At 41.2% G+C, this 26,900-nt stretch overlaps 1 protein-coding gene across 3 annotated transcripts; it reads left to right on the forward strand.

Moving 5' to 3' along the window:
* The first annotated feature begins 163 nt into the window (after positions 1-163).
* Positions 164-26,900, forward strand: siah1 (siah E3 ubiquitin protein ligase 1). 3 transcript variants are annotated; one of them, XM_035948324.2, is made up of 6 exons: positions 171-325; positions 1,163-1,252; positions 14,575-14,631; positions 19,124-19,305; positions 21,168-21,464; positions 24,772-26,900. In XM_035948324.2, the coding sequence occupies exons 3-6, from the start codon at positions 14,622-14,624 to the stop codon at positions 25,141-25,143; spliced, it is 861 nt and encodes a 286-aa protein (XP_035804217.1). In that variant the 5' UTR covers positions 171-325; positions 1,163-1,252; positions 14,575-14,621; the 3' UTR covers positions 25,144-26,900. The 3 variants fall into 3 exon arrangements, with proteins under 3 accessions (XP_023126322.1, XP_035804217.1, XP_023126321.2); XM_023270554.3 differs by lacking the exon at positions 1,163-1,252 and having other exon boundaries at positions 164-325; XM_023270553.3 differs by lacking the exons at positions 171-325; positions 1,163-1,252 and adding an exon at positions 10,176-11,522.

The raw sequence follows: 26,900 nt of genomic DNA on the forward strand, positions 1-26,900 counted from the left end.
AGGTGGGAAATCATTTAAATAATACTCTGTAAAGCAGGGGTTCGTGCATGCGTTTATTTTTTCAGTAAATTTCTATTTTGCCTTTTGGACCAGTTTGTACTACTGCGATTCGTGCAGAGCGCGCCCCCGCGACAAACTTCAACAACTGTGCGCGCTCCGGAGCGGCTGGTACTTAACGCCTGGCGTCTCGTCTCTGTTCCAGGAGCAGTGCCAATGTGTACACTGAGCAACCGAATGAAACACGGTAAAGACGGGTCCTGTGTGTATCGCCGCGCCGTACCTTCGCCCATCTATCCGTCGTGAGCCGCAGGATATTTCTCCCGAGGTAAGCGGGTGTGCCGTGGCGAGTGAAACATCAGATTTTCGAGTGTGGTCTGTGTTGGCGAAAACAACAGCAGACGTTAGCTTCCTTCATTAGCGCTGTGCTAATGCTGCCTGCTAGCTAGCGAGAGGCTAAGCAGCCGTGTCTCCAGCCCGTTTGTCGTTTTAAAACGCCTCTTATCTGGGGTGTGCAGATCGATTGGCGTGCATTGAGAGCAGATATTGTCGTTAGCGTTGACTCAACGGTGCACGGAAAACAGTAGAGTATCGGTTTCTTGGCTTGTTCACACTTGCTAAGCTAACAAGTCACCGATGCGGCTAGCTAGTCCGCTATGGGAGACTGCTTTACGGCAAGACAAGGCCTCGTATGTCTGTAACGGTGACTGCTTGCTAGGATACGCCGTAGTCTGCGTTGCCAGACAAGGCCATTTTGCTTTCAAAGTGGGTTAGTTCAGGTCAACAGATACCCGTCGTGGCATTGTTTTGTGTAGCAGCGTTACCGGGATAACCCGGTTTTGTGGCGGCTGTGGAGGAAGTGATGACTAATGTTTACGCGGAGTAACGGATCCACCGTGACTGTGACTGTGTGACCTGTCCGAAATGGAACGAGTGAATGTCAGCTCTCGTTAGTTATTGTTTATTAGAGGACTCTGATCTCCTTATTGCACTCCAGTATATGTTCTGGATGCAGCAGCTGAACATAATGGTTACTATGGACACCTGTAGATGAGTTATGAGCCCGGCTGTTAACAAAACTATATAAATGACATCACCCTTTTGATAAAGTTACTTTAGGCAGGTGATGGACGCTGATTGAAGATCACATTTGCTCTTATTCTAGCTTACAAGGCCTGATCGAGTTGAGGTTGGAAGCATCTAAGCTGGGAATTAGGAGACTTCACCGAAGTATTGAAGTCGTACCTTTGCAAAGGTGAGCAGTAAGTTGCTTGGAGCTAAAAGGTGCAACAGCAGTTAAGTAACTTTCAGATACGTGAAAGTAATGCTAGTATCAACACAAGTGCGATGCTGTAACACAAAAGAGAGACACTAGGTATATACTGGGGCTGCAGATATTGACACATTTAGTTTTCTGCGATACTGTGTTGGGGAAAAAATACAGGAGTGTTCACCAAGTGACGTAAATGACTGTATTTGGAAAGAATTAATCATTCGGGAGTGATTGGTGTGATTTTTATTTTTTTAAGGGGGAGCAACTCCAGATATTGTCTCCTCAAACATTAAGTCTTTCTCTGTACAGTGATCACTTACATGCTTCCAGATTTTGTTTCATTGTTATGGTGATTTTTTTTTTTTTTTACAGTTTCTGATCCAACAAGGGTATTGCAAAGCTTTATTTCTTTTCCAAAGGCAGCAGTTCCTGTGATATTCTCCAAAAAGTTCTTTTAAAAAGCTGAAGAAAGCTGTTCGTAACCTTTTTTATATGGTCTAACACTGACAAAGACATTCATAGCAGTTTTTTGTCTTGCATGGTTTTGCGCTCCTCGTGCGGAGCTATGTAGTCCTGATTCAAATGGGCAAATAGTTGATGTTGAATTTCTTTCTGCAACCACATCTTCTACTTTCTCTCCTGCTCCTGCATTATTTTGCTGTGCACATGTGGAGCCTGAATGTCAGCAAATTCTCTTTCATATGAAGTTAGAAAAAACTGTATTCAAAGACTCTTTACGTTAAAGTAACTGCTGTTCCATCAGACAGACTTCTTCTGTAGTTTAGTCATCGAAAATGAGAACCATGAGAGTTTAGTTTTTGCATCAAGCAGCAAAACAGTTGTAGTATGTGTTTGAGTTGATATACCATACTTAAAATTGCGCATGCATACATCAAAATGTCGATGCAGTAATTATATAGTGTACTGCCCTAGTATGTGCATAGTACACAACGGGTGTAAGAGTTTGAAAGCTCTCACCTTTGATCTGCACAACCATTGATGGAAGATGATTTATTCACAGTCTTGAATTGAATGAATTCATTTTTTGTCCCTTGGCCAAAGGTTGTTTTCGTCTTTGTGCAAAGGGGAAACATAGATTAGTTACACATAATCTGGCCGAACGATGCTCACATGCTACTGTAAATTCTTAATGTGTGAATGTTTTAAATTACCAGAGCTGATTGTACATGTAGAATAATGCTAATGTTTGCAGAGCAACACATGCGAGATGATTTATGCTGAAGCACTTGGCAAGCACAGCTAGTGTAGAGCCCGACATCATGTTTGTAGCAGTAGTATGTAGATAATGTGTGACAGGCATTTCAATGGGATTTCCGCCGTGACTGCATTTCATCAATGGAAAATACGCGAATATAGGTAAACCTAGCTTACAGCGAATTACACATGCTAGTAAAAAACGATTTATCAGGAGATGCCAAGTGTGTCCCACTGTGTATTATAATAGAGGTTGTTGGCTCTGCTTGTCAGTTTTCTAGAGTAGTTCCAGTGTTAATGTGACTTGTTCAGTATTCATTCAGAAACTGACTGCATTGTCAAACTGTAGCTGAAGAATCTTGCTTTTATCTCTATGATGCTAGTACAGCTACTAGTGGCCCTACATTCTACCTTTCAAGTCCTTTACTGAGCGCACAAGTAATTGTTTTGTACATGATGTTACTGTCTCATTACTAAAACAACATTCATCAAAGTCTCTCCTTGTTCACAGCCAATCTTGAAGACAAATATTCTTGTCAATCAAAACAAAATACACTCTGTAACTTACATACAAGTTAAAATCTGCAAAAATAATACAATTTAATATTGCAAGCAGTTTTTTCATCTTGACTCCTAATCCTGAAGTTAATTTCAAACTCCTGTCTGTTCGCATATATATTTCTATTTGTTTTGCAGTACTACTAAGGGGAATTGGAACAAAGAACATTCTGACCACCAGCCTATGACGTGATGGTCTAATTCTTGAGTAACAATGCCTAAAGCTGACTGTTTGACTGTCTACAGTGAGATTACGTGGCAGATATCAGTCAGCTCAGCAGAAGGGTCTCTTTACTTTTCATGCATTTAAGCACAGGGAGAGCATGAGAGTGGGTGATCGATGACGGGTGATCCCATTTGTTGTTAATAGAGATTTGAAATGCAACACAGTGTATAAGAACTGTAATGTCTATTTCAGCTGATCTGGTGCTGGCAGGTGGTTTATTTCAGGTCATTGCTTTGAGCTTGGGTGTAAATCAAGCCCTTATTAGTTGAATAAAATATAAACCGGTGACATTTGGGGTCCAGAGGAATGCACTTAAAAACACGGGCCCTAAGTTCTGTATTGTACCTTAAGGATCTTGTTTACACACACACTAATTTTGTGTATTTTGCAGCAGTGAGGCTGCACTAAAGAGCTGTCAGGATCTAGACATCACACATTTACAACCAAGTACAAGATGTGCGAGTGGGAATAAATCCAGGCTAAGGCCTGGTTGCCAGGTGCAAATGGAATTCTGTCTCAAACTTGAGTACAAAATCCGAGAGGAACTCTTTCCCCCCCAAGACCCTACACATCCATATGTAAGTATGTATGCCAGTTCTTCTAACTGGTAGAATCTGCCTGACAAATGTTGTCCAGCCCTGAAAGGTGAAAGAAAACAAACAAGCAAGTTATGGACATGCTAATCAATTGGTCTACACTCAACATTACAGTCATGTGAGCAAAAACAAGCAAAAGAAATTGGCATCTTTTTGTTTGCTGACTATGCTCAGTACAGTGTTAGATGTCTGTAATGCAGCAGCAGAGATGAACTTGCTTTGACCTGAGGGCTTTCTGTAGCTTTTAGAGAGGCTTAGTCGCTTAGTAATGTAGCCACCGGGGTGGTTTTCATATGTGGATGGATGTTGACAGATGCCAAGATGACAGGGATTTATGTCATTGATAGGAAAGACTCATCCTCTTGAAATCCACGTTAAAATGCAAGAAAATTAAGCTTTGGGTTTTTCAGCTGCAACTGACAATTATTTTCATTTTCAGTTGATTTTTTATTTAGTTTTTTTTTTTTTTTTGCCTGCAATATCCCATTCATTCCCAACAGATTGTTGCTTTATGGCCAGTGGGAATTAATCCCGACAGACCAGACTGACATCTTTGGTTGTTTTTTTGTGTCAGACCAACACCAAATCATGCCCAAACAGTTTCTTATTAATTATTTGTACATTGACTGATAATTACTGCTCTGTTTTGTTTAGTTGGGGAGAAAAGACATTAAGCTTTTTGTAGTTTCACAAACTCAGTAGCTGTATGCAGAAGGGTTGCAGCTGTTTGTGTCTACTATAGTTTACCACATACACCAGTAAGCATTTGCAGTAGCAGGGACAACAAATATAGCATTTTGTAGACGATATGTAAATTTGCAAATAGTAGAAATTACATAACAAAACAAATAATATAGACGTCTGTCTGTTGAACTACATGACTGCACATGCAACAATACATGTCAAAACACGTGTTTATTACACCTGTTATGCTTGTGTTTTATTTTCAGTCAGTGAGGTTTGATATTACCTTTGCCCTTTCAATGTAGTTTTTATCATGTCTAATACAGTATTTGGTCCCAGTAGCATAGTATTTATACATGCATTAACAGCGTGCTGTATTTAGAGCCATTCTCACATTCCTCAGTGATTTGAATTTCTCTTGCACAAGAGAAGTAAATTGCTGCTCCAGCTGCTTTTTGTTGGTATGCGGCCTTTCTGTGAACTGCTAAAGGTTAGAACCTACCGTCCACTCTGTGTTTTCATTTTCTCCTCAGTGGTTATTTCTACCAGCTGTCTGTAGGTACAGTGTTTAATGGCTGATTTATTTATACTGTGCAGGTCTGCAGTGAGGATGATGTAACCACATATGCGCGCTGACAGTAAAGATTGTAGTGGCTCGTGCTTGTACTGATTGTTTAAGACATCTGCCGCATGACCCCTGAGAATTTTCACCTTTGTGGCCCTGTTATCTCTCTATCATACAGAAGAAAATGAGGCTGGTTAACCTGGTGTAGGGCATTCTGAACCCTGAAGGTAAATTGCTTCATACTATGTGCTCATGTTTCTGTTTAAATATTATTTAGAAATGCACAGACTTTCTTTTTCAAAGCAGCATTCTTGCTAGAAGTTGCCAGCCTTTAGCACAAATGTACAGTTATGGCAGCCCTGTTTTTGTGTAATTTTAAATTGTACACACAGAAATTGAAAATGTATGCACTTAACCCGTTTTTTAAAAGATGCATTATGAAGCCTGTAAGGCGGTACATGATTGATAATGCCCTTTTTTTTTTTTTTTTTTTTTTTTTTTAAAACTGCTGGACCTTTTTCCAAATTTGCTTCATCACATTCTCCATAGTGTCCAAAAACCTTGACTCTTGTATTTGAATTTCACGTGGTTCACCTGAGCCTGTTTCTCTACTTATGGTACTGCTGTCACCTGACCACCCGAGTGCTTGCGCATGCATGGTGTCACATGGCACAAGACAGGACATTGTCTTCACTGGACATATTTAAGTGACATTTAAATTTAAGACCATTTATAGGATGGGTTATCTTGAGATATAACCCTGGCTTGTTGAGTCGACAATGTATGTTGACTAAACCAATGGTGGTAAAGGCAAATATCAAAGTATTTGACCTAATACCTCAATAGATGATGATTTTTGTGATTTGTGTGTGACTGTTTACGATATTTCTTGCATCAAGAGGTGGATGAGGTGCTTTGCATGCCTCTGTATACCTACATCTGTGACTTGGCTTGTCACCTCGTGCATTTTTTACTGTCTTGCCACAACATCAGCAGCACATGTCCAGTGAACAGAGCACAGCTCGTCCTCACAAGAATGACAGCTGTTCCCGTCCAGCTTGATGCATGAGGTATGTGTGTGAATTAGCATCTCTGTGCGCATGTGTGCGATAGAAACCGAGAGACAGAAGTGACTCATTGGCTCTTTAACAGTGAGGTAATTCTAGATCTGTTACTAATGCCAGAGGGAGTCCCTGCTTGCTTTATCACTCCCTTTGTGTGTGTGTGTGTGTGTGTGTGCGCGTCTGCAAGTGTGGATGTGTATGCATGATGCGTGTCTGTTCCTCTGTGTTAAATAGACAAGGTGTGCAGCTTTGTGTGTGTATGATCGGAGTTGGTTTTGCCTCTGCCCTGATATCCCTGTTCTGTGTGGCTTCTCCATGGTAACAAGCTGCTAAGCTGCATTGTTCCTCCAGTTGTTTTTCCTGCTGTGGAAAAGAGGTTACTGCAAGAGTAAAAGAAATGACATTAGCTTCTAAATGCAATGTTCTTGTGTTGTTGGCTTTGTTTCATTCAGGGATTTAGTTTGGGGCTTGTGCTGACTGACAGACAAACTTCCATTGACATTAACACTCATGGCTAACACAATGTCTCTGTAGTGATCAAATTCATTCTACTTCATCCTAAAAATGTAGCTGTGCAGTTCAATGAGTTTTTAGTATGGGTTAGAAGGTCAGTTTTCTTCATTTAATTTATCCATGTTTCCCTATGTCAGTAAATGAGGCTATTCTGCTAAAGATATCTATCAAGAGTCGAGGACAATTCTATAGTTTATCTTTCTCTCTGACCCGAGCTCTTACTGACCCTTAAATTTAATGCCAGGCTTACACGACCTGATTTTCTTATCTCTCTTGAAGCAAAATGGACTACATGGCACCTGCACTTGAGCTTAAATGGACCAAAACACTCCTAAATTCGGGAAATGTCCGTTATGCTAAAGTTTTTAGAGTGGTTTCCCCTGTTACCTTACCTAGCTCCGAGCCAGATGGGAGAACCTCTCATTAAAATTGAATTGGCTCCTGAATTGTGCATTCAAAACGTCCACTGGATCATTCACTCAGGCATGACGCTACACAGCAGTCTGATGTTTCTCTTTTTGAACATTGTTTTACTTACTCTTGGGACAGAGATGTTCATGAGGAGCTTGCAGATGAACCTGAACTAAATAAAGACTGGGCTGGCTAACAAAAAGAGCCAACATGGCACCTAGATCACAGAATCGGGCCGTAGCCTCTGGTTTTGTGCTGTCTCGGTCTGCTTATGATTGTCTAAATTTGCCAAAAAACACAGAATGATGCATTTCACCCTGCTGTGTTGCTCTTGTGTTCTTCGTGCTTTATCCTGTAGACACAGTTTACACAGCAGTTTGTCAGGACAGTAATCTGCAAGTTACTGACTTTAAATGGACTTAACACCCATCTCTTAGAATGATGAGTTAATTCTTTATCAACAATGGGCAAGGAGGCTTGAAACTGCAAACTAATTTATTGTTAATTTTACCTCACAATTAACTTCAGTGTGTACTCGGCCATAGTAAGCCAGCTGAGACCAGAGAAACCTCATGTAATGTGATAATTAGATCTATCAAAGCACTGATAAATGTCACGTAGTTGACAGGTCATGTGATATATGTTTTTTTTTTATTTCAAATGAAGCAATCAAAGCATTTCTCTCTCAGCCTTGTTTCAGCTGCTTCCATGGTAGTACAACAGGTCACACTTTCAAAGGAGAAGACAGCAGGACAGCAGCATTTCATATGGAAATGCAAGCTTGTGTTTCACTCTACCCAACCTTGTCTTACAACCTCCTCGCCTTTTTACATCTCCAGCTCACTGGTCTTGTTGTTTCTCTGACTTAATTTCACTTCAGTGGTGCTTTATTGGCATGACAAAATCCAGGCATCTGCATTGCTAAGCATGTTTACGATTTAAATAGTCCTTCTCCCTCCCTCCCTCTTTCCATCTTCTCCTTTGTAGAAACCCCTGGCTCTAGGTGATGAAGTGTTTGGGTCGCTGGTGATGAACTGCTGCCTATTCCAGATGGCTCATTGTTGTATCTGCTGCCCTGCCCCTTTAATAACACAGTGGGCATTGGCGAGTGTCACCAGCGTTGTTTTATAGCTTGCAGGGTGCATGTGTGTCCCAGCGGGCTCTCTTTGTGCCCATATTTTTTTCTGCTCCTGAGTTTCTGACTGCTTTATATTTATATTGTCTGGTGATAATGTGAGCAGATGCGGTGTAACCACTGTGAAAAGAATACAGCAGAGGGAGTACAGCAGTGTGTCTGTCTTAATCACGGTCAAGCTAGAATCCAAGGAGCAGTTTATTTACCAAGAAATTGTATTTTAATTGCCTGTTTCGAATGAGCTATATTTTCAGTGGTATTAAAAAATACTGGGTGAGAAAGTAATTAGGCAGTTAATCAGTTGATAAACAAACAGAAAATAGATTTCTGTCGTGGTAATTATCATTTGTCAAGCAATACTACAGGTTTCAGTTTCTTCAGTATGAGGATGTGCTGCTTTTCCCTGTTTTTATTATATAATTGTAAATCAAGGACTAGAAAAAGTGAAAGTCTGAGAAGCTCAAATACACATTTTTAACCATTGTTTGACATTTTAGAAACTACACAATTCATAGTAAGAAAAATAAGAATTCAGCCCCAGTGATCTCCAAGTAAATCTAATTTTATTTGCTGTTATTACTTTGTGTTAGAGAAGTTTGTCATGTTATACTCCAAGCTAGACTTTAGAGCCTGACTGATACTGACTTTCTGGGACCAATACTGGTTTTAGAGGGTTAAAAATTCTGATATAGATATATAGGCTGGTGCTCTTTATATATCTATGTCAAAGCTATGTTGAAAAGGTAAAATGATGTAGTCTTTGTTTATTAAATTTCCAGTTATCTATCCAGCAGCTAGTGAAGACACCACTCGACTGCACCACCATTTTGCTCGGCTGTGATGTGTACTCTGCTACATGTGCTGCAGACAGACCTGAGACTATTGGAAGCAATGGCACATTTTCTGAAGCATGTTTTTCTGCGATATGTTCTGTACAAGAAAGTTTTCAAATTGGCACATCAAACAACAGAAATGTTGGTAGAGATTTATCTGTTAAAGACCAATATCGGTCAGCTGATGTATCTGTTGGGCTCTATTAGACATACATCAGAAGCAGTGCTTTTAGTCACCGCACATACTTTATACACATGTATAGCAGCTGCATCTGTGTTTAGGCCTGTCCTTATGGGATTGAATCACCCAAGATGCCTTTCAGTGCCTCATGTGAACAGAGCCAGCGTCTCCCTTTCTTTGTGCACTAATCTAGCTATCACTTTCTCCATTGCTGACAGACAGATCCTGGCTCACAGTGATATTTTGGTTTTTTACTTGGTCTCTTTTTCCTGCTTGCCTCAGTCTTGTGTGTGTGTGTTTTGTGTGTGTGTTAGACAGAGATAGTCTACCAGAGTTTCTGTATTTGTGCAGCAGAATGAGTTTGTGTAAAAGGGAATGGTTCTAGACAGTAAAAAGCTAACATTTGAATCATTGATCTAAGAATTGCATAACATCGTTTTGATTCTGGCGAATCTGAAGAGCAAGACTTGGAAAAAACACAGACCACACACCGAGCTCTTCAAGTTTTTAACAGTTTTTTTCTTATTGTTTGATGCAAAGCTATTGAATTTTGCACATAGGGCTTATTACTCTGTGGCAAACTATGCAAGGGGAAGTCAATAGGAGGACAGAATGAAAAGAAAAGGCAGTGGGAAAGTGAGGTATGGTGTCAATGAGGGCAGCTGGTGGTACAGCCTGCAGCCAGACAAGGCTGAAATCTGAGACTTGCACAACCACAGAGCCCAGCAGAGGGAGGGGGCAGAGAGAGAGAGAGAGACACCAGCGGGAGAAAGAGAGTGAAAAAGAGGGAGAGAGAGAATGTCCATCTAGGAGAAAAAAAGGGCAAAATATGCAGGCTTGAGGCAGAGAAACCATGCAGGAAAGTGTACAGGCGCAGAGAGGAAAATGGAGACATGAAACAAAAAGTGTAGGAGGGTAAATAAAATTTCTAAGAATCAAGTTGAAATCCCTTTGAGGGAGAGAAAATATCTGTGCAGCAGAGGAGAAAGGGTTATGTGTTTGGGTAGGGAGACGTCAAGAGAGAATAGGGAAGGGTGTGCGTGAGCATGCTCTGTTTGGGCTGACATTGGATGCCGGCTTAGCTTAGCCCTCTGTGTTTTGCACAAACACACCCAGCAGTAGTGACACCTACCACACTCCAGGGGACAGAGAGAACATCGCCGGAATAAAAGCACAGAAAAGGAAAACTTTATCTGGGACTTTCCTTCTCTCACGAGCCTTCTCCTCTCAGGAAATCCAGAGAGCGGGGCTTTGTTTTCCAATCAGCAAAGGATTATTCTTCTAGGAACTGCTGTACACCATACAGGATTTGTATTTTGATTTAAACCAGCCTTTTTTCTTGATGTAGAAATTGTTTTTTAACTTCAAGCCTGCAATTTTGGTGAATGGTTTTCAAAGAGTGTATACCTGTTAAAAGCTGCAATGGTGCAGTGCCGAACAGTTCCTGAAAATCTGGCACCAGGAGAAACAGAGGTGGAACTTGCAACAGGATAATTACGCAGGGTTGGACTGAATCTACAGTGAGTTGGCTAAACTGCCTCGAGTTGCCTTCTGTTGCTAGTGGCTGATTAGGCAAATCGAGGGAGTGGCAGGCTGACCACACACCGACAGACTGCTTACAGACCGACGAAATTTTCAAAGCTGTGAGCACAACAGAAAACAAATCTGTGAGCGTTTCTGTTTCTTTGTGATGGAGCATAATTGTCCAGTCACCAGGTCGGTGTTCCTTTTTTAGTTTGGATTGAGTTTGGCAGGTTTGATGGATACTGGCTAAACTTAAAGGACGTCAGCGACTGTTTTTGCCTGTCGTTTCCAGCGATTGAGGGACTTTGAAATTTTTCTCATGTGAGATTTTGTAGGGGTTTTTTTTGGATTCCAGACGTGAGCACTCTCCTCCTGTCCCATTCCCTTGTGGGCAGTTATTTTTCCAGCTATTAAGGATTTGTTTGCCCTTGCCTGGACACAGTCCTTATTCTTTCATTACAGCTCGCCCTGGACCCTCATGAGCTTATGCTTCCTAAATGGGGGAGCAGGAGGAAGAAATATGATCCTCTGTTTTGTGGTGTGTTTAGGGCAGCAGCAACCGTGTGTGGTTTCCATGGAAAAGGCTAGAGAAATATGGCACAGAGGGGCTGCATAAATGCTCAACCTCTATGTCTGTGGTCCAAGTGAAATCGAAGCCGGCTAGCGTAGCACTGCAAGCTCCACCCTGGAACTCCTTGTTCAGACTCTTCTCATGTGTAGCCACAAGGAACGTGCACAAGACTAAAGGTGAATGAGCTTTAAACTGGTAATACACATGAACGCACCCTGATTTCTGGAAACATTTGCTCACCAAGCTCATCATGTCAGTGTGTTTTCTGCTACTGTCCTTGTAGCTGCAGCCAAGGTGTTGTAAAATATTAATTTGTGCACTCAGTCCAACTGCAGCTTTGTTTGTGTCAGCTTGATAAATTAATAGTTTGTGTGTACAGAGTTTGGCTTGCAGAAAGTGAGCGTTCTGTATGTTGTGACAGAATATGTGTTCAATAGCTTGTGTGTGGGTGAGTACAGAAGACGCTTTGAGCATGTGTTGCCTTGCGTGCATTGTGAATTACACTGTATGGTGTGTATGAAAACTGTGCAATGTGTGTGACAGAAAAAAAGAGTGGGCTCTGAGTTGAGAACAGAGAATGGCACATTTGTGTTGAAGCCCGGCTTGTTTTCTGCCTCCCCCTCTACTCGTGCTCTTGTCATCTATCGCCTGTCTGTCTCGTGCCTTCTTCCATATCCTCTTCTCTGTGTCTTTATCTTTCCCCCCCAGCTGTTTGCCTCCAGACTTATTTCTTTCCCTTTTTGGATGCTTAGCTTTTCCTGTATTTAGTGTACAGTTAGCCATCTTTCTGCATCTCTTACTATTTGCTTTCATGGTACTTGTTTTCCCCCTATTTGTCCAGCTGAAGTCATGTATGTGCAGTGCTTTTGTAGCGTGTGAATGCATGTGTTTATGTTTTGTCTAAGGCAAGTTGGCACACGCTGCAGGCTGACTTTGGTGACTTGCAGTAAATGCTGTCTTTCATGATAAAATGCCTCCGTAACTTTTGCCCAAAACACAGAAGTCAGATATGTCATAAACTTTGCTCACTGGAGACCACTCTCTGCTGCAAAAGACAAAAAACTACTTTGCACAGGGAAAAGAATCAGAATCCTTATTTTGAAATGTTTTAAATTTGATGAAAATGGGATCCCTGTTAGTGTTCAATAAGCAGAAATGTAGGTGCATCAAAATCGATCTCACTTTCCCTGCACGCTTTAATGTGTGCTATACCATTAGCCCAACAGTGGCTGCATTTATTTGCTCTCAGTAATCGGGGACAACAATCAGAGCAAGGTAGTTCTCCAGTTTCGATATTGATGTTTGTCAAGGCAAGACAAACACCAGCTCTAGACAATGACATAAAGTTTTAATAACCTGGCAGTTTGGTTTACAGTCACAGCCTCATATTTTCAGTTATGGCCAGTGAGGAAAACTCAAAATGCTAATGTCTGATACATATGTAAAAAACATACAGTATGCAAACTTTGATAACAGACACATTAGAAAAGTGAAAGCTACATTTCAGTCATGTAAATACCCTGTTTCTGTGCTTTGCAGCTGTTTATCTCATACTTGAATCTTTACAACTGATGGAAAGTTGTAGTGCTTCATAAACAGACTTCCCACTCATACAGGTACGCACTGTTTAGAAAATATACTTTATCCCACTAGATTTGGTTTCTGTGTTGTGTTTTGCAACTGGAGACAGCAAACTAGTGGTCTTATTCTGTTGATAGTTCACATATATGGACATTCTCTATTTGGTTAATTACTACTCATGTCCAAAACTTGTAACATTGCATTGCATTGCACTGCAGACCGACGGTTGTTTAGGGTCTTTCTTACTTCAGCAGTGATCTGTAGTGATATTCCAAGTTTGCGCTGCAGGTGTTGAAGCAGGGGTGTTTGTTGTGGTTTTCAGTGCTTCTGTTTATGTTTGTTTCAATAGGGATCATTTAACAGCTTCTCTGATACAGGTACAGAATGCAGTAGCTAAAGGAGGGATTTCTGGCAACTTGAAAGTGTGCTGAAATACAGCAAATTAACACTGCTATTTGAAGTTGTATCGTAAGTGAGAATTGTGTCTTAAGAACAGACAGAAATTTTCTTGGGATAGTGGTAGCTGTGTGCGAAAATATATATATGTGCACATATAAGAATTCCTGTCCAGTTTATCAGACTTGCAGGCATCTCCAATGAGGCACAGGTTTTGTATCATTTTGTAAAACTGTAATCCACAGTAGTACAATTGAATATCATAGACATGAGCATGCAGCTTAAGTTGATGGTATCTGGACTTCTTTTTGGTTTTTGAAGATGTTTCATCTCTTAACCAAGGGGCTCTCTCAGTTTTAACTGACTGCTGGGTGGTTTCAGGTATTTGAGGCCATGTGTAGGTTGTTACTCACCTGAAACTTTTGTCACCAAGGCTAATTGATGACCTGCGGACTCATGAATTGAGGTGTGAATGGTGGCCTGGGGAGAGATGTCAGGACGGCATCGTTTGTGGCCGATACTTAATGCCGAAGGCTACCTCCCCCATTTAGAAACTGATCCCAAATTGAAAAATGCTTGTGTTACATCAGCAGAATAGAAAAGTAAACCCAAAGAATAACAAATTATATGGGTCAATAGGCAAAATTGAGAATAATTTTCAATGAATAACAAAAAAGGAAAAAGTAGTAGTTCCAGTTTAGCTTAGATGGCGTCCTTCATTCCTCTCATCTACCATCTGTCCCTCTCTGTTTAGACTGTGAACTTACCGTCCTCATAGAGGTGCCTCTTATTTTCGAGATGCGGGTAGACTGCTGAGTCTTATCCTTAGGGGACTCGCTCTTTTGCGTTTATTAAATATGAATTACCAGTGCTGGGAAAAACAGTGTGGTGCCAACACACAGTACAGTATGAATCAATGAGTGTGCAAGTTTCATGCTAATGTACGTTGCATTAGTGGTACAGTAAGTGGCTTAAATGCCTTGAATGAGCATTGCTAGGTTTGTGGAAGTGCACAAGATGGGCAGTGCCTTTCCTGATCTCATATTGTCTGCTGGCACAATGCAGATGGAGCCTTAAAACCTAGACGGCATTCATGAAAATCAGATCAAATTTATATGCAGGCCTAATTGAGCTGTGTGAATAAACGCTGTCAGAAATGAAAGAGACGGGCTGTATTTTATTCACTGAAGGAAGATGTATGTGCACCACATAGTCTTGTTTATTTACCTCCCTATTTTTTTCTATTTTCAGAGGTCCCCACATTTCAAGAGAAGACGACAGCCTTATTTGGAAATCTTATGGACGAAGGTGGGTATTTGTTTCTGTTAGTGTCCTTCTCTGCCCTCTTCGTTTGTCTCCCAATTCATTTATAGCAGTGTTATCTGCAGGCTATTCCACCATGTCTCTCTTTATCTCCTTTTTGTCCTCTGAGCTGTAGGATGAGTTGTTTCCTGTTTGAAAATTCGCAGCTCTTAATTTGCTTCACTTAGACAGCTCCTAACACAATTTTATCTTGTGCAAGATGATGCCTCTGTCTGGTGAAACCCTTTCATTTTGTCTTTTGTTAAAACATGCATTCAGTGCTGTGTGATAAGTGGTTTTCTAAACAGAAAGTCAGTATTCTTTCCCCTTACGCTGCTCCTCTTTAACACCAAGGACGGTGTGCTCAGTTATTATTTTCTGTCTACGCCTCCCTTTGTCATCCTTCCCTCCACCCCCCTTGACATGGAGCAGTATGTGCTCATTGCCCTCAATCTGGTTAGCTGACTCACTCTGTGTTACCTCAGCCCCTCTGTGCCCATGTTTTCTTTCTCACACCTTAAGTGTACCTATTTTGTCTAAGGTATAATTTTGTTCTAAAGCCTTTCTGGGATAAATCATCCCTAATAAGCTGCTAGCACTCTGTAAGTATCCACATTGTAAAAAGTAAAGCCCGAAAGCTTTGTAAACTGTAAATTCAGACTGTAAAAGCCATTTCTAAGCCACCTGCTAACAACAAAAGGCTTCTGGGCCCTGCTCGTCTATATTTTGCCTTTATCTTGGCAGTGTCACCTTCTTGGCCTCCCATGTGCCAACTGAACAAGTGATGCTATGTTTATCCCCCCTCACAGACTCTTTTAGCTGGGCATGTTGCAGCTTGTTACAGCCTTACGTGCTGCCAACTAGCTTTTTGTAGCAGTTCGTGAGGCAAGATCCGATTTTTATCAGGAGAATCACAAGACTCTGAGCTGCCAAAGAAAATGATTTAACACGCATTTCTTGAAGTGCATAAACTTTACTTTCTGTGTGCTTATAGCCATTCTCCCATGGCCTTCCTGCCATTACGGTGGCATTTTTGTGCCAAAATCCCACATGGCTCAGCCAGTCAGAAGCAATGTGTTAATCACATCACTCACAACTGAGCTGCTTTTCTTTTCTAAACATTTCTGTGCAGCAGTGACTGATGATCCCCTGGCAGAATTCCAAGTTGACTGTATAATATTACCTCTAAATCAGTGAAACCCTCGTAGTTGAGCTAAAACAATACATTTTATGTGCTTATAGTGAAAACTCTGTTGTCAGCTGTGAGACTGTGAATCCTGCCCCCCTTTTTCTGGCCTCTCAGCCGAGGTCCACTGTCGATCTATTTCAGTAAAGTATGTTTAGCCATACGTTAGTCCTATTCAGTCACGCAGGCAGTATTCATCAGTAAGGTGTTACTGCAGTATACTCTACAGTGTGTGACAGAGGTACCAATCAGCCACACCCAAAGTATACAAACATCTTCTCACAGACACACACAGCTGGTAGTTGGCCTCTACTCCAAAATAAGAAGTTGATGAGCCTATATTTTCTATTTTCTCTAAACACATCACAGCACATGGGCACATTTAAGTGCATATTATGGGTCAGTTGTATTATGTCTGTGTAAATTCTCCAGTTATCCAGGTCATGGTAATCCGAAGTGCTTCAGTAGATGGCAACTGAACTTCTTTTCTCATGTTTTCCTTTCACTGAAGCACTTAAAATCAGTGGTATTCGTTTGATTTGTGCTGCTATTGTCAGTGTGACCTCAACAGAAGCTAAACTTACAAGATAATGTTAAAAACACTGCACTTTTTATTAGTTATTTTGTATTTGTCATTAGATATTTACAATATTTAATCAATGTTAATACAGGGAGACCTGTTTGTGCCTTTTAAAAGTTAGTTATTAAACTTGCTCATCAAAAGCACTGTGCAAGTTTACAACCTAGACATCTCTACAACACTGAAAAGATAATCTACTTAAATCTATTTTATGTGTGAATTTAGAAACACACAAGCTCCCTAATGTCGCATTCTACCCGTCTCCAGCAGATGACTCACTCTCCAATTGTGTTCATAGTTTTGTCTTCAGGCTGCATTAGCTAAGTTATGAAGCGACCCTGTGCTGACTACTTCAGTCTTGCATGCTAGCTGACTGTGACTCTGGCCTTGGCCTAGCTGAATGTCCTGAGCTAATTTCGTCCCACTGCTCTTAGCGCTGCGGCTAGCATGCTAGCCAGCTAAGAAGTTCTATTAATAGCTGCTAAGGCAGTATCTCCATCAGAGCAGATGTGTTTACAAGCAGACAGGCGTAGGGACTGCTAGCTAATACTGCCTCTGACTAGATCCAGTTTTTACCTCTGCAGTTGGCATCAGTGTGCATGTGTGCATGCAGAGAAGCTTTACCCTAGCAGGCCTGACTGATGGCAGCGCTGCCAGCTACTAAGCTAGAAGTAAGAGGGATGCTTACGCAAGTAATGATGATGTAGATAAAAGCATCACATTTGGTATTCATGGGCATCGAGTTGCGCTAAGTCATCTGGGAGTGGTCTGAACTGTCAACAGGGAATCACAAATCTGAAAAAGCTCAAAAGAGTTCCTTTTGTACTAATCGTTGTTCAAAACGACCGTTTTTTTAAAATTAAAATTCAGTTTTTTCTTAGTTACCTTTGCACCAGCATCAAAAAGTTCTATTTCCCTGTTTAAACATGAGAAACATCCAAACAATGCCTAATAATAAATAACATAATTCACTTGAAAAATGAAGGAAAATTGCAGAGGAAGATTTCAGAAGACCCCTTATGATGGAATCACCTTTTAAAATATTTCAATTTGCTGCTAGGTTAACCAAATTGAGCAGCCATGACTAAAGCTTTGTCAGCTGGTGGGTGTTAATTTCCCAGCTGTTGTATTGTCTGTCTACATATTGCTGTGCTGTTTGTCCACCTGACTCTCTTCTCTTGTCTTTACCTCCCACACATAACTAGCCTCTCTCCTCCTCTCTGTTCTGAGTCTCCCTGTGCTGCCTCTGTCTGTGGGCAGGGCTATAAAAAGGATGAACTATGCCAACCAGGTAGCGCAGTAGGTGGGAACGCATCCCACCCAAACTACCATGCTGCCCTGAAAAGGCCTAAGAAACATCTTTCTTTCTTCCTCCTGTCCTTCCCTGCTTCTTTATTTCCCCTCTGCTGCATCTATTTTTGTTGCTCCTTCCCTTGTCCTGTTCAATTTAAAGCTTTTTAGGTCACACAGATTCTGTCCACCACCACCACTATGTACTTGTCTTGCTCGATTCCAAACTTTGCTGCGTCATTCCTACTTTCCTCCACCTTTCTTTTTTTCTCTCCTTTCATCTCCAATGACTCTTTTCTCCTCCGGCCCACCCCAACACTAAATATTCTTTTACACATCATATTTACTTGCCTCTTCTCTACACCCTCTCCTTTTCTCTGCTCCACAGGCCATCCCATACTTAACCACAAACCTGTTACCAAGGCAACTACACAGCACGATAGGAAACAGCAGCAGCTCCACACACCACATCTGAGTTCACTTTACTGTCTGGTTGTTCTTTTTATATGTGATGAAGAAAATCTGTGTGGCTCTGACTTGTTGCGGAGACAATAGTAAATACACAGTAGGTTGTAATGGAGAGAATACTGACGTGTAATCTGCTCACTCCTCGTTTTTAACAGCAAATGTACTGTAAAGTTTTCTGTTTGCTTATTGCTAACCAGAGACTGAAAGATTGCATATTCCCCTTTAATGAGTCTGTACATCCAAATATGCATAGTAATTGAAGCTATTACTAAGCCTCTATCAGTCTCACAGATTGGGAGATGTGACGAGTCTCGAGATTTATACAAGTGGTTAACCATCGTGAGTGTATCACTAAAGAAGTAAAGCTGTTTGGTATATGGATATTTGACTGTGAAATGTTTATTTGCTGGTGATTAAACATGGAGTGTATTGCAGGTGTACTGTACAGCGGATTGTTGCTCTGCTTGACGTTCTACAGCTGTGAAAGTTTTAAACAATAGTGAGTGTTGCAGACAGGATAGTAGATTAGCTCAGCATGTAGCCACATATCACATAAGCTGAACAGTGCAACCGACATATGGGAAGAAGAGAAACTGAGTTTTCTGCAGCAGAGGATTTGTTCATTAGTTTTCCTGATAGTCTCATTGAATTTAAACTGCTTTGGTCAGTAGATCTAAGTATTATTTGACACCAGAAACATTGTTTTCGACTTCAGTGATGGGAAAATACAAGATTTGATGTCGCATAGGTTAACTAGATGCACTCGGCAGCGTTCACCACATTTTCAGTCTCTTTTTAGTGAATCGCAGTGACTCATAGATGTGCAGTGACTAAGAAAGAGGTGCTATAAAGAGAGGTCCAGACAGCCAGCCACGCTTCTCTTTGATCTAAAAACCTTTTATTGTGTTACAGTACAATATGATGCTGCTGCAGCATTTTATCACAACCACCGTCCTCCTCTCTCTCATTACCAGAAATGAGTCGCCAGACTGCCACCGCGCTGCCCACAGGAACCTCCAAGTGCCCCCCATCTCAGCGCGTGCCCACCCTGTCAGGCACCACAGCCTCCAACAGTGACCTGGCCAGCCTGTTCGAGTGTCCTGTCTGCTTCGACTATGTCCTGCCCCCCATCCTGCAGTGCCAGTCCGGACACCTGGTATGTACTGTGCAGCCTGGAATGAAAGCGCGTGTGTGTGTGTGTGTGTGCGTGCGTGCGTGTGTGTCTGTGTGTGTGTCTGTGTGTGTGCGTGCGCGATACAACAACCAGTGGCAGTTTGTTTTTGAAAGCCAGAGTCATTTTTCATTGGGCTACGTTAAAGAACAGCAACAACCTGCGTGCCCGTTATCACATCTGGATTTGAATCATCCAACAACACGACAATGGCTCTTCTGCTTTGGCTACAATGAGCACGTATTGTATGTAGACTTGTCTATACTGGCTACATCTGCAGCTTAAGTATTGCTATGAGTCACAGGCAAAGCAAGGTGAGCTTTCGTCTTGGGATTGTTGTGTCTTGAGTTCCTGCACTTGACACAACGTTGTGAAATTTCCAAGTATTTCTCTAAATTTGTGTAATTTAAGTAAGCTAACACCTACAGACTACAGCAGACTAGTCACAGAACAAAATTACTAAGTAACTGGCAAAACAAATGTGGACAGGGTGATCAAGACCTCAGAGTAGAAACCCTGTTTGATACAAGGTAGTCATTTCCTGTAATAGTGGTAGTTAAATTTAAAGATACCGACCAGTTTTCTGTATAAAAGGGCCATGCACACATCACGTAAAAAATATAAATAGAAGGCTTGTCTTTTCATACCTACGTGCTACCCTCACGCCTCAGGTAGCCAGTTTCATTAATTTTAGTTTAAGCGTAGTAGCAGCTACTCAGCCCACAGTCCACGTACATCATGTTCAGTGTAGCTGTGTGGTTAGCACTGGCTTTTAGCATGAATACTGTTTTCTTAGTGGAGTTTGCAAATAACATGATATTCATTATAAATTGCAATGTTATTAATCTGCAAAATGCAGCGGAAACAAGTACTTCTCAGAAAGTTTTCAGAGTACAAACAGGAGACTAGAGCACACTCCTAAATTCACAGGATTTTATTGTCCAGACTAAAAATTCAACACTTTATCAGAGATATTATTAGTAATGTAATCATGGTCAATATTGTCTCAGTTGTATCTTCAGAGATGTTTGTGGTGTAAATTGAAGCTAATTGCTTAGTAGAACAGTAATAATAACTTTATTTATACAGCACCTTTTGAAAAACTGGGTTAACAAAGTGCTTTATGGTCAGGGCAGAAAAGGAAAAAAAAAGGAGGATATTCAGGAAGAGCACTGACCAACAGAAGGACAGTCAGTCCACACATGGTAGAAGATTTTCAAAATAAATTGGTACAACACCACCAAATAAAATAATAAAATGCCACATCCAAGTAAGGGAGAGAACAAGTGGGATAAAAGAAAATGGAGGGGAAAACCATAAACACAAGGCCAAAAATGGTAACAGTAATAATAGTAAATAAGTAAGGGGTAAAACAGAATAAAATGACCAATAAAATAAAGTTACAAAACCTATTGGATGATAAAAATAGATGATAGAAAAGATAATAATAAATAACAGCACACAGTATTAGCAGTTTGCATTGTGCTCTAGTCCAAGGATGAACTGTTTGAACTTGTCTTCACATATAACTGCAGATCTTAATGGTGCTACAGATGCATAATCGTGTTTATGACACAGCTCACTACAGGTGCCAAGTTAATGGTCTGAAAGCGGCCTGATGTCTGATCCAGAGTGTAACTCAGAGGAAAATGTTCAAAGTAAAGGCCAAACTGTCAGCTGTACTTTGGAAATGTGCTCCTTATTATACTGAGGAATGTGTATTTCCTGCACTGAGCACTGCCAGCTCCCACAAATTCTAACCAATGAGATTACAGAAAATGAAGAAGAGATTCAGGGTTTAGATAATATTTCAGTTCATGAACACTCACTTGTATTATTCGTGCCAGGTATGCTCCAACTGCCGGCCCAAGCTCACCTGTTGCCCCACCTGCCGAGGTCCCCTGGGCTCCATCAGGAACCTGGCCATGGAGAAGGTGGCCAACTCTGTCCTCTTCCCCTGCAAGTACGCCTCGTCGGGCTGCGAAGTCACCCTGCCTCACACCGACAAGACCGAGCACGAAGAGCTTTGCGAGTTTCGGCCGTACTCTTGCCCCTGCCCCGGCGCTTCCTGCAAGTGGCAGGGCTCCCTGGACGCTGTCATGCCTCACCTGATGCACCAGCACAAGTCCATCACCACGCTGCAGGTCAGACACCCACTCACAAAGTAGTCTTAATACCCACATGTGTGCCATTTTTAGAAATTTGACTCGTAAGACACTGCACGTGTTTGTTTTTATGCAGTTATATGGTCAGTAGTTATAAAAAGGAACTGTAAACTCCATTTACTGCATGTTGCTATCAGGTTTGGCGCTGCTTTAACAAAAACAACTTGGAATAAATTTGAGTTGGCATGTCATTTGTCCAGACCAATTAGAAAGCAATTGATATACCCCACCAAGCCGATAGTGAATTTAAAGAGCGCCCTCTGCTGGATTTCAAGACAAACTGCTTCAGATTGTACTATTTTATTTAGTTCAAATAGGTCATTATAGTTTGCTTTCCTTAATTTTCATTTTCCGTCGATTTTCAGTCAGTTAAGTTGCTAACTTAGCTTGTTAAAATAGTTGTAAAATCTCTTATTAGAGTCTGAAGAAGCTTTGTATAATGAAGATTATCTCAGCTATGGCAGGGAGAATTTGAATTTATTACTACAAATTACAAGTGTGTAGGGTTTAAGATGTAGGATTTAGCAGATGTTTGAGGTCAAAGAAAAGATATGATCTAGTCGAGTTAAGGTTCAATTTGGATGCAGTGTGTTTTGTTTATTTTTTGGAGGATAACCCACATTAGAGGCTCAACATCAGTGTTTCTCATCCTCCGCTGCTTAGATTTTAACCATTTTTGTGTCTCTGCTAATAATCACTCAAGTAAATCTTGAAATTACAGTCAGACTCCTGCATAAGCTGTTCTATATGAGGCACCTACGGCATCCTACAAGTGATTTTTCAGACTTGTCTTTTGACCTGAGCAAACTGGTTCAACCCCACTACCAAATTAGATTCATGGCAGTATAATCAAACAAAACTGGAATTTTACGAGAAAGAAAGCTCACTTAACTTGCATACAAATTATTTGGTCCTTTGGTTAACTGTTAATGTCCTTTTCCCCATATTCCTGTTGCCTCTTTCTTACTGATCAGACTTTAGCCCACAGTGTTTGCTTTTGGGTTGTGTTGCTTTACTCCCTACCAGTTTGGACACACGTCTTATCCAGCGTTGCGTCCTCATTAGCATGTTTTGAGTTGTTCTGCAGGTGTCAGCTCTTTACATTGGTTTGTTTCTCTCCTACTCTCTCTGCTCACATATAGTGCATTTTAATACAGCTGAATTCCCAGTAACGCTCATTTATGTATTGTGTTGAGTATGAAATAGTGACTGAAACATGACCCATTAGGACTACATGTTAAACAGCCCTTAAAATCCTGATTTTCTAACTTTGTTTTCTTACAAACAAATCATAAATATACGAGTTCGTCTGACTCACAGGATGTAGACTGTGGGTAAAATGGGGCCAGTTCCATCATGTATTTCGTGCAGCGTTTTCCTCGCCTTCTGCATGTTCACGTTGAAATCCCGCTTGCTCCAGGAAATAACCTCTTAAACTAGCAGCCTACACAGTCAAATAAGTTTTCATCAAGCTGTGGCTAAATAAGGCCTGCTCTGTTCTTTCTGTGAATTATCCTTTTTAATACCCCTGCTTGCCTGCATGCAAATGTTCCACCAAAACATGTTCCCCCTGACACTATTTTGTAGAGGCACTGCTGCATTTTTGACTTGGCACTGCTCAGGATGATTGTGATTGGCTTAAAGAAAAACAAAGTAGGCACAGTCTGCACACCATATAAAAAAACCTTTCCATCACTGTAATAAATTCAAGTGCATACAAACGCAACATGGTTAATTTCAATGCCAAGCAACATACAGTTTAAAATTATTGGTTGTTGAATGCCATAAATGTAGTTACTATAGAGCAGAGCAACCAGCAGGTATCATGTGCTGCTTTTTTTTTTCCTGCTTTGTGGCATCACTATGCTGTCAGTGATTAATAACAATAACCCTGATTGTTCTGACAGTTCCATGCTTTGTTTAAGGTAACGCCTCCTCAAGCAGGCAAATGTTTCCCCCTCTGTGTAAGAGATATGCTCATCTCTCACCACTTCTCAATGGTTTGAGCCTTGCTAATAGATAAGAAACACACACTCAGAAACGCAAGCAAAAAACAAAACAGACATACAGAGGCTGCAGCATAACTGTAACAATATATTATAGGTGAAAGCAAAAGTCTGATCAGTGAGAAAGAAGCAGAGGGATGCAAACAAAACAACACATGGATGACTATATTAATTGTTTTCAGATCTCATTCCATCACTTTTGATTAAGCATCCATTTCTAACATGCATTTATTTTGAATTTTTAATGAAAATAAGTGTTCCTTTTGAAGTGGATGCCTACTATGGCTTTAACCCTTGAACACCCAAGGGTCATACAGGCCACCTGCATTTTTTTTATTTGGGCTGTAAAAGAGTCAGAAATCATAATCACAGTGATTGCTTTTACCCTTTTTTTTTTTTCAGAACAACCTGAAGAGAGCAACCTCTATGTGCTTAGACAATGTAACAGTAGTTTACAGTGGGAAAAAAAGCAAAAAACTGACTTGGATTTTTCAGGATTTTACTAAAGTAGGAACTGGAGTTGAACATGAACAAACTATTAGACAACGAAAATGTAAAATATGAACTATAATAAATATTTGCAAAAAATGTAATCTTATATTTGTAAAATGGGAGTGGCGCCGCTCCCGTGGGATTTTGTGATGGACGTCGTTGCACGTGGTCCCTTTGACATACCGTACTACCCCGTAAAGTGCATCTTCTCTTCTTTCAGGAACTGTTTGAATTTTCTCTCTAGCGCAAATGGTTGAGGAGTTACGGTAATTTAAAAAGCGCTCGTAAAATGGGAGCGGCTTCACTCCCGTGGGATTTGAAGGGTTAAGAAGCCTTTCTTGGAAAATTCTGCATCATGCCCATAAGTGACTGTACCTGTTTAACTTGTGTTTTTTTTTTTTTTACTTCAGTTTTTTTCTGTAACAAACAAACAGAACAACATATAGACAAAATAATAGCCTTCATACTCTAATAGAATGAGAGCCAGGGTTCTAAGTGTCCAAGCTTGTCAGTATAAAACGTTGATCCTCCTGGTCTTTCAAGTTTTCTGTGTATTTATGGGTTAAACTTCATTTGACGTCTGCTCCGTCAAGACATACAGCCTTGCATTCTCATACAGTTCGAAAATGATTTCCATTTTTCCCCAATACCTTTCACATTTTTGGGTTGAGAAAAAGTCAGTCATTCCATAATGTATGTTTTCTGAATTATTTCCATCTATTCTATGACTTTTGGGATATCTTTACTCAGCCTTTTTTTTAAGTAGACTTGTGTTTCTCTGTGTTCAGGGGGAGGACATCGTGTTTCTGGCCACAGACATCAACCTGCCGGGCGCCGTCGACTGGGTAATGATGCAGTCCTGCTTCGGCTTCCACTTCATGCTGGTGCTGGAGAAGCAGGAGAAGTACGACGGACACCAGCAGTTCTTCGCCATCGTGCAGCTCATCGGCACCCGCAAGCAGGCCGAGAACTTCGCCTACCGGCTGGAGCTAAACGGGCACCGGCGCCGGCTGACCTGGGAGGCGACGCCGCGCTCCATCCACGAGGGCATCGCCACCGCCATCATGAACAGCGACTGCCTGGTGTTCGACACGTCCATCGCACAGCTGTTCGCCGAGAACGGCAACCTGGGCATCAACGTCACCATCTCCATGTGCTAAGAACTTTACAGAGAAGAGGGTCAAAAAGTTACAGATTGTTCGGGGGGCATTTTTTTAGGAGGGGTCAAATCAGTTCTGACCTCACGGCACCTCCCCCCTTCTCAGCCTCACCCCTTGACATGTGGAACTGGACTGTCTGATCGGGCAGCCGTGGAGGCCCTTGGTGGTGAGGTGGATGGATGGATGAATAAACACAAGGACATAACTGTGTAGTGATGGCTGTAGACTTCTAAACACACATGTGAGACTCGTGCACGTACATGCAGTCTCGCCCTCTATTGGTCATAAACACCAACTGAGAAGTTGTTCAAACTTGCTTGTCAAACTCGTCTCCTGGCCACGTGTCTGTCTTCGAGTGATCCCCCGCCCCCATCAGTCTCATTTTAGTGTCTCTTTCCTCTCGGCCTCAGTCAGACATTTCAGACACTACAGCTCTAAAGCCTGGAAGCTGCTTCACCCCCGACAAGCTACTATTTCACCACGGACTCCTGGTCAGTGCAAGGAAGCTAGCCAGCTATCTAGCTCTCCCTTTCTGTTCGTCACCCACCTCGGTTACCTCCCTGGATTGAACGGTTTCCACTCGCAGGGCTTCAACAGTAGCTGTGGCTGCTAATGACCGACTGGAACCCAGAATCCATAAAAAAACCCTTTCACCTGTGAGCGACGTGGCTATCGATGGCTGACTGGAACAGTCATCTGTAGACATGGATGGCTGTAGCACCCCAAACCATCCATGCGTGTCCTGGATGGAAAAACAAACCGGCAAAAGCTCATTTAGTTTCTTTCTGATCCACCCCGAGGCTAAAGATTGTGCATCTTTAACTAGTTGACTGTCGTCGTTGATAGTTATTAGACTCTGCTGTCATACTGTATGGATTGAAGAAGGCCCTCAGCTACATCAGCCCTGGACTTAGTTTGTTTTTTATTATTATTTTCACACAAACACACGTCTGTTCCTTGCATCACAGGTCTAATAGTGGATGAATCGACCGAGGAACAGAGGTTTATGTTTTTTTCAGAACAAGGAAAGAAAAAGAAACACTGCATTTCAGTTTTTCTTTTGGGGTTTATTTCTTATGTCTGTCTTTTCTTTTTAATTAGTTTTTTTTGTATGACAAGAGAGAAGAACTCCTGATATTTGTGTGTGTGTGTGTGTGTGTGTGTGTGTGTGTGTGTGTGTGTGTGTGTGTGTGTGAGAGAGAGAGAGAGAGAGAAAGATTCTGGCGTAAAAAAAAGCCTGCTCGTTTTCTCTCTTTCCTCTTCTTCTTTTCGTTTCTGCTCTGTCTTCTGCCGGCCTCAACCACTGATTGACTGATCACCCAACCAGGAATGAGGGACAGTTTGTACCGTTACAATGTTGCTATTGTTATTATTAAATGGAGATTATCATAATTATCATTTTTTGTATTGAATTTTAAAAACAAAAATTAAAAAGGCAGTTGTAAAACTTGTGGCTAAACTTCAGTGTTTGTAGTTAAAAAGCAAGTTGTGTCGTTCTTCTGAAGGTTTGTTCTTTTATTTCTCTCCAGAGTTGGGTTGTTTTCATCTATTTGTCTCTCTGTCCTCTTGTTTGTGTGGTAAGTCTTTTCTTTTTCCCCCCTATTTTTTTTTTTTTTGTCTGAGGAGGAGGAGGGAGGTTTAGCCAATCATCTCTCACTTTCTCTTCATGTGGAGTCTCAGTAATGTTGCTGCTCTCCCTTGAGTCCTTGACTATTTTCTGTTTTAATTTGTCATTAAATAAATCTATCTTTTTCATA

The sequence above is a fragment of the Amphiprion ocellaris genome, chromosome 3, assembly GCF_022539595.1.
Source record: "Amphiprion ocellaris isolate individual 3 ecotype Okinawa chromosome 3, ASM2253959v1, whole genome shotgun sequence".
Lineage (NCBI taxonomy): Eukaryota > Metazoa > Chordata > Actinopteri > Pomacentridae > Amphiprion > Amphiprion ocellaris.